Source organism: Danaus plexippus, chromosome 30 (genome assembly GCF_018135715.1).
Source record: "Danaus plexippus chromosome 30, MEX_DaPlex, whole genome shotgun sequence".
Classification (NCBI taxonomy): domain Eukaryota; kingdom Metazoa; phylum Arthropoda; class Insecta; order Lepidoptera; family Nymphalidae; genus Danaus; species Danaus plexippus.
The window spans coordinates 316,695-331,813 of NC_083557.1; the positions used below are offsets into that span (position 1 = coordinate 316,695).

At 38.2% G+C, this 15,119-nt stretch overlaps 2 protein-coding genes across 2 annotated transcripts; one reads left to right on the forward strand and one right to left on the reverse strand.

The window, feature by feature from the left end:
- The first annotated feature begins 4,434 nt into the window (after positions 1-4,434).
- LOC116776641 (uncharacterized) lies at positions 4,435-5,865 on the forward strand. The gene is made up of 2 exons (XM_032669880.2): positions 4,435-4,938; positions 5,080-5,865. The coding sequence occupies exons 1-2, from the start codon at positions 4,900-4,902 to the stop codon at positions 5,647-5,649; spliced, it is 609 nt and encodes a 202-aa protein (XP_032525771.2). The 5' UTR covers positions 4,435-4,899; the 3' UTR covers positions 5,650-5,865.
- Positions 5,866-9,436: 3,571 nt separating this feature from the next.
- Positions 9,437-14,902, reverse strand: LOC116776617 (CUE domain-containing protein 2). Its single transcript, XM_032669851.2, has 8 exons — positions 14,789-14,902; positions 14,475-14,646; positions 13,344-13,475; positions 13,170-13,254; positions 12,727-12,859; positions 12,120-12,277; positions 11,519-11,648; positions 9,437-11,445 (listed from the first exon to the last, which is right to left on the reverse strand). The coding sequence occupies exons 2-8, from the start codon at positions 14,638-14,640 to the stop codon at positions 11,383-11,385; spliced, it is 867 nt and encodes a 288-aa protein (XP_032525742.1). The 5' UTR covers positions 14,641-14,646; positions 14,789-14,902; the 3' UTR covers positions 9,437-11,382.
- Between the last annotated feature and the right edge of the window lie 217 nt (positions 14,903-15,119).

Here is a 15,119-nt window from a genome sequence, read left to right on the forward strand (position 1 = left end):
ACAATGACAAATGACGTTTCCAAATGACATTCATATGGTGCGGATATAAATTAAACCTAAAATTACGGAATGTAACTGAAAGAATAAGGACATCCTCAAATGCTGTTCTCGCGAAATAAACACAAGAAAAATCTATTAATCATTATATAGGTATCTACTTTTTTGAATGTTTTTAGAGATAATTCCCTGTTAGTTTCATTCAGTTCACACACTTATAGGAATAGACGCGATTTGGAAATTAAGATACTTAGATCTCGTTCTGAAATATTTTTTCAGAACGAGAAGCGGGAACTCGAGCTAACGTTAGTGACGTCACACCGAAAACAGCACCCCGAGTCGATGCCCTTGACTATACGTTCGGTTACGTAAGGGGTTGATTGATTGATTTGGCAATTATTGGGGTGTTCTATTAAGGGTGAATTCAACTATTGAACATATTTCTTACTATGAAGATATTAGTGCAGAATTATTTAGGGCAAATGCAGGCAAAACGGGACACTTAAGGAATTACTCATTTAAATCAACAAATTATAGGTTTCTTTAGAAACTTTTACAAGAACAAGCTTACTACTAATCAGTCTACATATTTTGATAATCAGACTTTAATTAAATCACAAAGTTCAAAGATAATGGATGATTTCCAAAATCTTCACTTTGGTCCGTTTTACCCACGTTTTACCCACATAAGCGGGCAAATTGGACCACATGCGAGGCAAAATGGACCTGCACAACATGCTCATACTTTAGTCCGGAGAACAGTTTTCGCATATGAATATGGTGTCCGCATCATCATCCTCTACGCCTGCACAACTACAATGTGCCTATTGGTGACAAGTCTGGCATCGCAGCCAGCCTTCATTTGATTCGGGATAGAGATGACAGCAGTAAAAGCATTTGGTATCATCATTTTCTTCATCAGTCGTCGAGTCCTTCCTGTTTCTCTCTTTTATCCTTTCTCTTTAGTTTCTAGGTTAAGATTCTTTTTTACTCTCTTTTTCTTGTTTGTATTTGGTGTTACATCCAGTTCCTTCCGGTATGGTGATGAGGTTATAGCTGCTGTTTTTCCTCGCCGAACACTTTTTCTTTTGGTTGCAGTTGTTTTAGGGAAAGGCATTATAATTTTTGGGCTGAAAAAAAAAAAGTTTTTTTCTGCATGTGTTTTAGATCCAGGGGTGCCCAAAATTGAGTTTTCAATTTACAGAGGATTGAACGCTGAAGTGAATGTCAATCCCGGTGATGTCAATAACTGTGTCTTGCAGATTTGAGGTAGAAGCATGAGATACGACACTTGGAATATATAGCTGGAGGTAGCTGTTGTTAACTATGAGTGTTTCGTTATCCGTAACGCTGTCATTTAATGCAATATCAGTAGTTGAAGCTGCAAGAAAATCAGCTTCAGTAAAACGATTGCGATTCAGTGGCCGGATGCCTGGGTTTTCATAAGAATTATAGGCTGTTGTAAGTGTGGCTGTTTTTTGAAATGCTTGATTAACAAGTTCTGGAATTTGAAACTGGGTCATAATTTTCCCTCCGTTCATTTTGAGCCAATTATTAGCGGCTTCTGTGTAGTAAGTACACAGAGGCTTCATAAAACCCACGTCCAAGGGTTGCAGACGGTGCGTGCAGTGAGGCGGAAATGACAAGATATGAACACCGTGATCTCGCCCTAAATCAATGACGTCCAAGTTTTGGCATGTCCATCAAGTAATAGCAAAACAGGATTTTCTGGCGATGCTCTCAATACTGAAAAAATTTCTTGAACCATGCTGTGAATATGTCTTTTTGTAACCATCCACTTTCGTGACACATAGCCAAGACCCTCGTGGGGCATTCCTCATTAATTCTTCCTTCATTCTTTTTCGCGGGAAAATAAACAGCGGTGGCATATAAGATCCGTCTGGTCCCATACAAAATACGACTGTTACCAGCTGCCCTCGTTCTGCAGAAGTCAGCAGTCCCACTTGTTTCTTACCTTTGGTACCAACAATGCGCGGCAAACTTTTAGGCACAGTCGTAATACCGGTCTCGTCCACGTTGAAAACTTTGTCCGGTGTTAATTTATATTTAATTATCAAATCCTGACGCTCTGGCAGATGAAGTGGCTTCAGGTTTTCGAAAGCTTAGATCTAGATTTCGTTTTAAAAAAAATTCGAGCCAACACCTGCCAGCCATTTTCGTACCGTGATCGAAATTGTGGTACAAATTATTTCTTTCTGCCAAATCGTAGGCTAGTTTTCTTAGATCTATCGAAGTAAGGCCATAGAAGCCACTTTCCATATCCTTTACATAATCTGCCAATTCTCGCTCTTGTTCTTTATTAAACACCGGCTCGAGACGGCCCCGTTTTTTAGTAACGGCTGGGTCGAGATCATTCGTATCCTTAAACGTATGTAATCGTCACAATAGCGTTGTTTTCGGCACACCATATGTATCAGCTTTCCTTAAACCCATTTCTTTATTTTTGACCTTTAGTAAGGCATTTTTCACACTTGCTTCGCTCCAGGACTGACGGTTTGTTTTACGATTAAATTTATAAACCATCTGAAACAAAAATAAAATGATAAACATCGTTCAAAATTATAACTTACTTTGAGGGCAAAATAGGCCGGTGTTCCATTTTGCCCGGACCATTTTGCCTTTTGGGAACATTTAAATCAAAAAGAAAATTTGAGGTTATAAATTCGACATTTTTCGATTCCGTTGACACTATAAAAAGTACAATATAATGTAAATCACTATGATAATGGATAATATTGGCTATACATAACAGAACAAATGTGCAGGTTAGTCAAAAATGTCACTTTACATCGAAACAACGTAAAAAATACTTCCCGCGCCAAAATGTCGTCCACCGCATGACAGGCTCCCCGACTCTGACCGAGAGCGGGAGAGGGGAGGCGGACAGCTGTTAGTAACGGTACTCACTGTTAGATGGCGCTTGTAGTTTTAAAGTTATCAAAATGGTCCGTTTTGCCTGCAGTTCCCCTAAGTAATAATTGTCTTTAATAAATATTTCCAAATTTGCTTATGAGGTGTGCAATATACTTCTTTCTTCATTTTTGTTCTTAAGCTCGACAATCAACTCATTTTGAATTTATAATATTTTATGCCCAGAAATTGGCTGAAATACTCAGTAAATCGTATTATTCCTTTTCGTTGTAAAGCAATCAAAAATAAAATTTATTCTATTGTTTTATTCAGAAATAAAACTAATATTTGAATTTTTTGCTATTTTTCAGCGGGTAATCCTATAGTTCACGACAGAAACACGGACGCACCGGAGGCGCCTCGACGTAATATTATTCAATATCTCAACTGCTCTGACCTGCAAAAAAATTCATTGATGGACGATGCTATTCAGCTAAGTCACACCATCATTTTGGAAGCGCCCAACCCTTGCGTCATGAAAGCATGGGTAATTATTCTGAGAAACAATCAATTTCCGGGTTATCAATATGCTTTCAACATAACTGGAAAGGAAATCGACATGGTTGATAATGAATTCGGAGGACCAGAACACAAACATTGTTGGAGATAATGTACTTCTAGTAAATAATACATATCAAGGCCACCTCCGAGTTTTTTAACGGAAGGAGCACCTGCAGGACGTTTAATTTTGGATCCAAGCTTCACTTCTTCTTCGTTCATGGGCGTTAAGTCGAACGTTTCTGGACTCATTTTGCCTAAACTGTATTCTGTTTGTGGTCTTACATCAGTTAAGGCTCCAGTTTCATAATTTGACAGGACGTTAGGGTACAAACCCTACGTAAAGTTCGGGGGATTTTCCGTAAGTGTAACATCAAACGGATTTCCTTTGGATTCGTTATCAAACACCAGGATACTGGTGGCTGCGTACAGGTGGACTCTGTTTTCACCATCAAATACATTTTGGAACGCAGTGACGTCATATCCTGCTACTTCATGAACTTGGAGAGTTAGTTACATATATGTATATCAGTAATCTGATTATTTAGGGATGTTTCGTGCTTAAGGGTGTAAATCCGCTAAGTATGTGTGCACCTAGTATACTAGTATAACAACTACCCTTGATACATACACGGAGAGTTACTATGTAAGAAACGAAAGCTCCGAGTGAACGATTCTTGGTTACCCTATTCGAAATAAAGTTTCCACTCGTTTCTAACCAGTAACTGGCAAGTCTAGTCGAACTGGCCAGTTACTGGCCAAAAACTCGATTTCATTTCTACTAAAGCAGTGTTCTAAAGTCGAAGTTAGGACCTCTTTCGCGTGCCCATAACACCTGTAATTAGTAGTAGCTCATTATCATGGTACTAATCTGCGAGAAAGAAGATAAACTTTGACCTGAGTCGAACCACTAATCTTGGAAAAACCAACTCGCAAAATTTTTCGAAACAATATTTTGATAAGATATCAAACTGGGTTTCTTTGACGGTTTTAACTGACACGCGGTAAGGGTGTGATAAAATAATTAAAAAACAAACGAGTTTTTTTAGCGTTTGGAATTCTAAATTTCGACAACGAAAAGACTCCTGGCTTGATGCATCGAGCTGTTACAAATATACAAATTGTTGTCGCCATGCTGAGGTCCAGTAAACCCTACTACCGGAAATGATTTCTGAACAAACGAATGTTTAGATATACGAAATCATCATGTTGTAAATTAATTAAAACATATTTAAAATAGCCGATTTTGTGGGAATATCGGCCTAGTATATTATGCATTAAAAAAGAGGATATCTTAAAAACATGTAAGTTTGGATAGACCAGTTAAAAAAATTATACGCGTCTTATCACATAATAGTAAAAGTAAGTAGGACATTTTGAAATAGGTTACAAATAAATGATGAAAGTAAAGGCGTCCATTGATAAGAAGAGAATAAAGGAGGTCGCTCGGAATACACAGACACACACAGCAACATGAAGACTACCCTCGTGCTTGGATTTGTATTGGTGCAAGTATGTATTAATATTAGTGACTAAGTTTACTATTAATGCTCTCCTACATTCTAGAAAACAGATCTTAGTGTTACAAGTTCAAGATATTGTCTTTTGTCCTTGAATGTTCATGTTCATGATCATTAGTTTTTTTTATTCCAGCAAGCACTAGCAAGCTGTTACCCAGCATCATGCTTGTCACCTCCTGCGATCGATCTGCTATTACCGCCGCTGGCAGCTCTGCCGTCATCCTGCGCCACAGACCTGGCAGCCCTAACGCCGACCCTCGCCTCCTCACTCTCAGCATCTATATCAGCGACTCTACCACCTTTACTAGAGGCGGCGTTACCGACAGTACTCACCTCCGCATTAGCTGCAGCAACACCCTTAGTATGTGGTCAGCTGCCGCCGGCACCGCTCTTGCTACCAGCTCCACCAGCTCCCCTTGCATTGCCGGCCGCTCCTCTGGTACTGCCAGCGACACCCCTTCCGTGTCCGCCTCTCTTAGCTCCCCCGCCCGCATGCACTGCCCCTGCTGCCGTATATACCATGCCAGCCCCTGCTTGTGCGTTGCCAGCCCCTACCTTCGCGTTGCCAGCCCCGTTGCCAGCCCCTCCTTGTGCGTTGCCAGCCCCTACCTTCGCGTTGCCTGCCCCTGCTTGCGCGTTGCCGGCCCCCACACCTATTTACTACGCTCCACCGGCACCAGCATGCACGCCTCTATGCCTTTAAGTCTGTTACCCTGAATTAAGATAATAGTTTACAAAATTTTGTGTTGCATATATTTAAGACAAGTTGATCAAATGTACTAAAGACGGCAGTTTGATGATTTTTATAAATAATATTTACGAAGCACTCAATGATGTCTTATTAAGTAAACGTCATTAATAAAAACAAAACTAAACGTTTGAACGAGAAATACAAAAATGATTTTTGTTCACCCAAACACTGACTCAACGCGCCTGAATAAGTTTTCGATTAAAAAAACACTTGCAAAGAATTTCACACGTCTGGTTTTGTATTTTAACTTTGATATTTAACTTTGATATGAAGTCTTCGAAGTCTTCAAAGTGTATGTGAGAGCGAGGGAATCCTCGTGAGACCTTGGCCAAGACCCTAGTCCTTTAAAAGGATTTCGAGTCTGGGCGTTAAGTACCGATGACGATGAACAGGCTTCCATTTCGAAGCAAAGATAGTCTTTACTCAAAATGATCCTTGTTTATTGCTAACAAATTCTTACAATGAATGTCAAGAATTGTATAGCAGAGATTCTACCACTGTGGCTCCTAAGAGCGACCAACGTAGAATGAATTCAGTACGATTATGCTTGGACTTTTATATGGTAAATTCTGTATTACAATTGTGGGTACTTGAAAAAAACTAATCACCTGATGTATTAACAAAATTATTAACATCGGTTAAGTGGGTAATTTGAAAACAATTATAATGAACGAATACACGAAAAGGAATATTTTCGATACGAGAAGGCTGTCGGCGTGACATATATGAAAATAAAATACGTATTAGAACAATACAAATACCTACTTATATACAATACAACATACAATACAAGTTCTCCTCTAAGATTTTAGTCTAACGTGGCAGAAATTTACAGTTTTAAGATGACTTATAGCCATCAAAGTTACACTATTAGTAATATTAAAGCGACCAGAACTTCATACAGCAAGTTTTCATTCGTGAAAATATAATTTGGGGCTGATCATTATCGATGTTAACGACATCTGTTGTCAGTTATTTTGCATTAGTTTGGCGTGAGTCACAATAAAAGGAAAGTATTGTAGACAGGGTTTATAATGATCAGTAATATTGCAGGAAATAGCCTTCGGAAGACAGGATTCTCACCAGGGATCAATCAAGGTGAGTATGAAAAGTTGGAAGTATATATATATTGATTTAAATTTAGTTAATATATTAATAAAATATTTGTTAATTTGAATAAGACCTCACAAAATAAACAAATAACACAACCTAAAAAAATGTTCATTATTGACTTTTTACACAATTATGTTACTAAGTTTTATTGCCTTTAGTTTTAATTTTGAGAAACCTGCGAAAGACGGCGAATCCATCTTCATCAGTTAGACATTTCAATTGATGTTATTTTTCAGCTCAGTTCACTTTATTTTTAGTTCACAATAAAATTCTACCTTAAAACATTTTTTATTTGAAATGCTACTTTTTCAAGGTGGTAGAGCCTAGCTGTGGTCAAATTACTGCATCTCGAATATGGGCCGGCTCGACCGGGGAAGTATCGCCCTCTCACAGAAGATCGGCGTTAAGCAGTCTTTAATGACTGCGTTTCGTTCGATGAGTGAGAGAGCCAGTTGCCTTTTCCCTTTTCCCAACCTTTCCTCTCCCTCTTCCCCAGATAAGTGTGGCAACGCATCCGCAAAATTATTTAGTGGATGTCCAAAGGTAGCGGTACTACCTCCATCAGGTAGGCCGTCTGCTCGTTTGCCCCCTTTGTCATAAAAAAAATATCTCTATTTCTCCCATGGGGGTGGAATCTAAATCATCGCCTAGATTTGCCATATGTAACAGTGGGTTTTAAAGTGTGTTTTAATAAATGCTATATATAATACTAGTGTTTGCCCGCAAAGCAGTTCCAGTGAATATCAGAGTTGAGTTTAGAGGAAAATGTAAAAAGTGTACTATAACAATACGTATAGTAACCTACCTTGCAGGCTTATCATTTTAAATAATGCACACACAGATAGGTACAGGCAGCAGCACCATCTGCCGGGTTCTAAATCTAATAAAATAAAAATTCTACTGATTAATCCCAAGACTTCAATTTCATAAACAGTTTATGTTAGGAGCACAAAGTGACAGAGTAGGGTTGGGATCAAGCGGGAAGACCAAAGATATGCATATACGACAAGACGAGAATGATATAGGTAAGATCACGATAGGGTTCTAGAAATCATACGTGAAGCGGTTAGTCTTTCGGTAGCCAGAGCGCAAATAGAGATAACCAAAAGCGAGCGATCAATAGTTTTTGTGAGAAAAGGCACTAAGGCTATAAAACAAATGTCAAGTTAAGACATAGAGTAAGCTCTATCCTTAAAGCGGCTTCGGATTGGACTATAATGATGGATACGTTTTAGAAACCAAACAAAATCCCAGAGAATTTTTGTGCGTCGGCGTCCAGATCAGACACATTGCTATGTTTGTGAATTTTGTGGTAATGCAGCTGACGGTTCTTTGGAAAACGAACATCCCTAAAAGTTAAAGACCAAGGTCGACAAGTATTACGAGCTGAAACTTACAAACTTACTAAAGATAGGTTCGTCGCAAATTTGTACGCGGTAGAAGTGGAAGCCAGAGGTATAACAGCTAGATCTCTTTACGACCTAATATAAGGCTTTTGCCTGTCTAGATCTAACATCAATTAAACCTACACCTGGGTCGCAAGTCCAGGCACTGTTGAAGCTCCTCTCCCTGTAACGAAGGACCCGGCACACGCTCGGTGTACCCATTGAATGATGAGAGGTTCTATCTCTTTATTGTTAAATTCAAAGATGTAAGGGGATGTCTTTATATAGATACTAAAATTCAGGAATATGTATTAGACATTTAATGAATTTTTGGTATAATTAAATAATATTGTTCACAAGACAAATTACACTCAAACCCGCAAGAATAACAAAAAAATATGATCCAGGACGTTTTACTTTGCGTACCTGCCTTGCAACATACTATTGGTACTTATGAAAATATAAAATGCAGGCCAGTGTTTTTTTCTCCAAAAAATTACACTAGGCAACTATCCTCGTCCTGCGAAAGAATATCTCATTCAAGAGTTATGTCCTAGTCGATGGATTGCTCGTCCTGGAACAGCTGCATGGACTTAACTTCCAGGTGTGATCCCTCTAGACATCTTATTCTGGTTTTATCTAAGAGAATAATTATAGATATCTGTCTACACCTGCAGAACTTCGGGAAGCAGTCTGCAGGTGTAGATGAAAGTACATCCAGATGATATCCTCGTCTGTTGAAAAAACTATTCAACTGCGTTGTTTTTAAACACGTGTCTTTTGTTAAATGACGTGAAATGACTTTTTTCGTATTTCAATGGACGCTCAATGTTCTCGCTCCAGGCGACGCAGCTCTTTGCTATTAATAAAAAAAATAATTGTACGTAGAGTCAATCCGCGCGGCGGAAGTGAATTATATAAAATTGTAATGAAAACAGGAAGAGGTAGAAATTGATTTTTAAGGAATTTTCAGTGTTTCTTTAAGACAACTTTTATTAACATTACTTACAAGCCACAATAGATTGCCCGCATGCGGTTCAGCGCCACGCCTTCCCTCTCGCTGCCTCTGTTTATCCGCCGCTGGTAGCGTTAAGTTTCACGCAACCTCGTTGGAGGTGGCATAAGAAGTTTCACTTCAAACATCTACCTCCGAAGCTTAGATATTTCGCTAAAGTGCATAAAATATCATCAATTTGATGGAAATATTCACATTTTTTCAGGTTTCCGAACAAATAAAACTATTTTGAAGGGTTTATTTGATATATTGATACATTGTATTGATCACATCAGACTGGATATGACATCGAGTGCGCGTCACGCGATACTTACAATAAAATAAATGCGGCGAGTTAGTCATCTGTCATTCTGGTGCCATTGTATACTGGTGGATAGTATCGGGACGTAGCTAACTACCAAAACAACGAGACCCCAACGGGAATTCAAATTTAACATACAAACACAACGGCTGGACGCATTTTGATGGAATCACTTCATCAAATGTAGGCACGGAATCAGAGCAGTTAAAAATAATTCAGTAACATAATAAAATTATAATATTATTGAGGTCGAGATTCAAAGAATAAATTACGTTTATAGCATCTGTTTATCTTTAAGCGTTCGTTTATAAACAAACACAATAGAAAAAAAAATTAATCTAAATTTAAATACTGTCTGAGATATTTTGGCTATCACCGAGCACCGTGTTTGGCCTCAACACTAGTAAAGAAAAACGAAATAAAGAAATAAAAAAATATATAATAAAACATATGTCACTCATATAAATCTTTTATAAATGACATAGACGTGTCAGATCTGTTTGTTCCATACCAGAGACGGTTTACACGCAATAAAAAAAAACACACACACACACACACAAAGATCAGCTGTGCTGAGTTCATTGCACACCCATTCAATGGGCTCACAAAAATAATACAATAAAAAATATGTTAATCACGTAAAAAAAAAAAAAAATCCGGAATCACTTCCGATCACAACAGTTCGGTAACACGAGAGAAATAAATAAACATCTACAAATGGCAACAAAATCACAGATGATCACAAAAAACGTCCAAACTATAATAATAATAATACTAACCATAAAAATAACAATCACAGGCGTCAGACGTGTTACACTTAAAACTATACAAGGTTTAAATTTTACATTATTCAACCTAAAATTGCTTAATAAACATATACATTTCATATAACTATCTAAATGTATAGAATTATGCACTACGCTAGCTATGGCACATCCGTCACTTCTATCATTACCTACACACCTAACGTCTTGAACACATTTCGCCCGGGGCTCCCTGGACACGCGTGCCATAGCTCCGTATGACCGAATAATACTGTCGCGTACAAACAAACTACACACAAACGAAACGTATAAATTAAAATGACTAAAAAGTTCCAAATAATACAAACTATAAAAATAATCAGTACATGAAAAAGCGGTCGAACAAAACGCCGCGCAACTAATACGGGAACAACGCGCGCCTACATCACTAACACTAACACAGAGCGCACGCCCACAGGCTGGCAATGTCGCAAACGGCACACACGTCACTGATACAAGTTTGCGCGGGAACGTTAATGTCACAAATAGCGTCTTGTCGATAAGTGTGCTCGGAGATGTCAGCGTCACAAATGACGTCAACGTCATAAACGTCAGTCTAACAAAAATGTATAGCAATAAAGGCATCACGGGCAACGACGCGCTCATAAAACGCGGAGTCATCTTGATCGGAGATTTAAATTTAACAGACGTCATCAGATTCATATTCATCGTCACAATTTTGAATGTCAGTGTCATAAAAATGATCAGGGTCAGGCATGTCAGTGTCACGAGTGCCATGACATCGAACGTCAATGTCAAAAGTGACGCCAGCGGGTGACAGCCCCGAGCGAAGAGTCCGCGGGCAAACATAAAGCAATCATTAAAAGGCGCGAGCCACGTCAGACGGTAAACTTGTTCCCTTGTATAATATATTTTGCGCGTAAACGGATCACACGCCAATAAGAATTGGCACATAGCTACATAGATATATACTGTACGTGTATATATGGGTCGGTGCGTGTGTGCGTCTGTTTGTACATTGACTTTGGGGCGTGTGTGGGTTACTACGGGGTCAAAGGTCGCGGTGGCGGAGACCGCTCTTTCACCGTACTGACGTGGCTGTAATGGTTAAGGGCAATGCTGTTTTTTTTGTTTCTTTAAGTTCTCCTCGTCCATACCGGATTTCGGCACCTGGAGGTTACACATTGTATTAATAATATATATATATGTGTATTGTTTATCTCACTAAGTATGTGTAGCCAACCTCAGTGAACCTCTCTCCTTTCAGAGACACTATCTTGTTATCTCTGTAGCGGACCATTTTCTTCGGTTCAAACTTGGGCGCCAGCGGTTTGTGCTCCTTGGTGTCCGAGTTCTTGTCCACGTAAGAATATCTGAGAAATTAGACATTATTTGTGTTAAAAACATTCACAGAACATATTTCAATATATATTAGATTTTTTCCTCGACTTCACTCTTGTAAGTGGTTCATTACTTCATGTTTTCACTTTGCCCAAAACTCATATATATCTTAGAACTAAACTATCATCCTTTGAAAGTCCAATCGAAATCGCTCCAGCGTGTACGTGTCAGCTTATACGCTGCATCTGATGGATTGTCTGATTTTTAGCCGTTTTTTTATGGCAGAGATGACAAACGAGCAGACGGTCTACTTGATGAATGTGGGAGAGGGAAGGGTGGGAAAAAGAAAGGGCAACCGTCTCTCTCACTCATCGGGCGAAACGCAGACATTAAAGACTACTTCACGCCGATCTCCCGTGAGAGGCTGGTTCTTCCCCGGTGGAGCCAGCCCACGGCCGAGCACGGCCAGGCTCCACCAGCCGAGAAGCAATCATTATAAGCACCTGGCGATGATCCTGTTCTTGAGCTCGCTGTCGTCACACAGTGTCGCGTGTCGGGTGGCGTGGAGCGTCGTGAGAGCGTGGCCTTGCTCGCGGCGGTGTAACAGAGTGGCGGCGGCGCGCTCGGCGTCCCCGCACGCGATGGACACGCAGTGCTTTATCTGATAACAAAGACGGAACTATTCTGAACGCTCTCTGAAGATATAACGAGACTGGAGGCGGTGCGTCACAAGGACTTAAAAACGTGGAAATGTGTGAAGAAAAGTGGTGGGAATTAAGTTTGAATTGGCCCTCACCCTGAAGACTACCAAATCATGATCGAAATCTCTCAAAGCATAAGTTCCCAAACTTACTTTGTCCTCTCTAAATGAAATTAAAAATGACCCAAGCATCTACACGGCCCCCTCTACGCCTGCGGCGGCCACAAGAGGGCGCTACCGCTCACTTTGGGAAAGAAAATTGTATATAAGTTCCACACCTCATCCGTCCGTGATGACGGCTGCGGAGTTACCGAAACGTCGGCGGTGTGGAGTTTAAAATAATAAAAAACGCGTAGTAATCCGTAAATATTAGTATTAGAAGAATATTATAGATGTGTGTATCATGAGACCTCCATGGCGCAGGTGTTGGGGAACATCTCGTGCAGCGCTCTACACTGCTCGGGGTACTCCTCCTCTATGACGGAAGACCTCCGGTCAGCACCCTCGGAGCTCTCGGACGTGGAGTGAGAACGGGATGAGGACCTGAAAATATATCACTATGTACAAATAAGTCGCTTGTTTGTTGTTTTGCATATATTGTGATGTTATAAAACGTCCAACGAAACGAGATAAATAATGTAAACATATTAAGTTTACCTTTTTATGATGTCTTAGATAGAAAAAAAATGCATATTTATACAAATAAATTAAAAATTATAATGTTTTTAATTTGTACTATAAAATGTATATATATATGTTCTATCAAAAAAAATTCCTCTGGCCTCAAGCAAAGTCACTGGCAATATACTAGCTGTATATGTATTCGGACATGTATAAAATGGTAGGAACTCACCGATTGTTCTTAGTTGGTACAGAGGGCAGCATCTCGCTCATCCTTTGGAGGGTTAGACTTATTTTATCACTGCCCGTTGAATCATCTGTAATAGATAGGATATAAAATCTAAACTAAACGGGTCATAATGAGTTAAAGAAATTTGTTATATAAATAGTAATAATTATCTCTTACCGTGGCTGGATAATGTGTCAGAACCGTCTCTCCGAGTGAGTTCCGCCTCTAGCTCTAGAACCCACGAGCACACCATCCCCGGCTCAATGGTAGCAAACTTTGGGATATAAGCAGACATCATTTCTATGAAGCCTGAAAAACATTAAGTTATTGACAAAAATTATACATATACAAGCTTACGGAAATACTACAATGATGGTAACAACCGGGATAGAACGGTAACGGAATGGTAACGGTAACATCTGGGAACCTCGGGATCATTACACAATACATAAGTGACTCACTAATGAAAGGAAATACATCACCGAGCTACTGATAACAAATAAAGATGAAAATCCTTAGAAAATCTCTGTTGAAGTTGACCGACGGAAATAAGGCATACATATAAAATATGCTAAGTATATATTCATTCTATTAACTCGATTTCTATATTAAAAACTATTTAAATTAATTATAATTTATAAGATTTAAGTGATTTTATGAATATTATGTTCTGTACGTGTGATTATACGCTAACACAAAGTAGGTCTCCTGCAGACTTATTGTGGCTATGGACGCTTCATTAATATCGGAATTGTTATCCCGGTTCAATGCATTATTCTTTGCAGGTAATTAAAGTTTATATAAGTACTGCAACAAACAATATTTGTTGGTCTTTTCTTGGCTGTCGTTCAAGTACTTAGAATATATAGGATCTGTGAATATTTAAATACATTTGTGTCATTAATTTATTTGTCATTTAAAAATAAGAGAAAATATTTTTTTATGTTTCGAAATACTCGATAAGCCGTTTGGAATAAAGGAATTTTGTGGCAAAATAAAGAAACACAACTATGCCAACTACATTCTATATAAACTAAAATACAAACTTCTTTCTGAGATATTTTATACACAATTGTTTAAAAATATATAATAATAATGTATCATATAACAGAAAGTATATATTTAAAACAGTAATGTCAATTATTAATAGAAATAATTAATAGTGCATCTATTGTAAACAAAAATATAAGAGAATAGTAAATAATTTAAGTCAATATATTTTTTTGTTATTATTTATTAATTCGTAGTTAATATTTTTTTTTTTCTGATTATTAAATTGAGACGAATGAAATGTTGATAAAACCTTACCTTCGACATCAAAGCAGGGATCCTGGGAGGCTTCTTCAAGGATAGAAATGACATACGCAAGTACAATATCATCTATAGCACTTACGTCCGCCGAGGGGATATTTTTTTCAATAAACTGAAATAAACTCTCCTTAACATGAGATTCCTGTCGCGCAATAGCACTCATTCTTTCCTAAAACAATGAAAATTTCCTTAAAAACCGAGTATAAACCCAACTATATACACAATTTCTTTCTCTTCGTTACACTCCGATACACAAAGCTTATTTTATATAAATAGCACATCCAACATCGTACTTGTATCACAGTTTGTACCTTCTATTGTTTTTCTATGGATAAACAAAATTTTACTGCTGTATTAATTGATTTTTACAGGTAAAACTCAATAGTATGAAAAGCGACGAAAAATCAATACAAATGGTTACTTATAAACAATTCTTATTATTTTCTCTCCTGGCAATGATTATCAACAATACAGCCGACATCAATCTTTTATACAATTTATTATTACTAATATATATGAAAAGAGAATAAACTGTACTTTATATAAATATTGTATTTGTGTTGGTTTTGGTACATAGAAATAGGTAATAGCTATAAAAAATAAAAATAATATTCTTTTACAAGACGACCAATAGATGGAGCA

What these genes read in the sequence shown, in the direction of transcription:
- LOC116776617 (XM_032669851.2), bottom strand. Translation starts at nt 14,640, where the DNA reads ATGAGTGCTATTGCGCGACAGGAATCTCATGTTAAGGAGAGTTTATTT. An exon ending in TGACACATTATCCAGCCACG is followed by an intron (nt 13,255 to 13,343) that starts GTAAGAGATAAT and finishes TATCTATTACAG; the next exon opens with ATGATTCAACGGGCAGTGAT. An exon ending in CCAACACCTGCGCCATGGAG is followed by an intron (nt 12,278 to 12,726) that starts GTCTCATGATAC and finishes CTTTGTTATCAG; the next exon opens with ATAAAGCACTGCGTGTCCAT.
- LOC116776641 (XM_032669880.2), top strand. Translation starts at nt 4,900, where the DNA reads ATGAAGACTACCCTCGTGCTTGGATTTGTATTGGTGCAA. An exon ending in TTGGATTTGTATTGGTGCAA is followed by an intron (nt 4,939 to 5,079) that starts GTATGTATTAAT and finishes TTTTTATTCCAG; the next exon opens with CAAGCACTAGCAAGCTGTTA.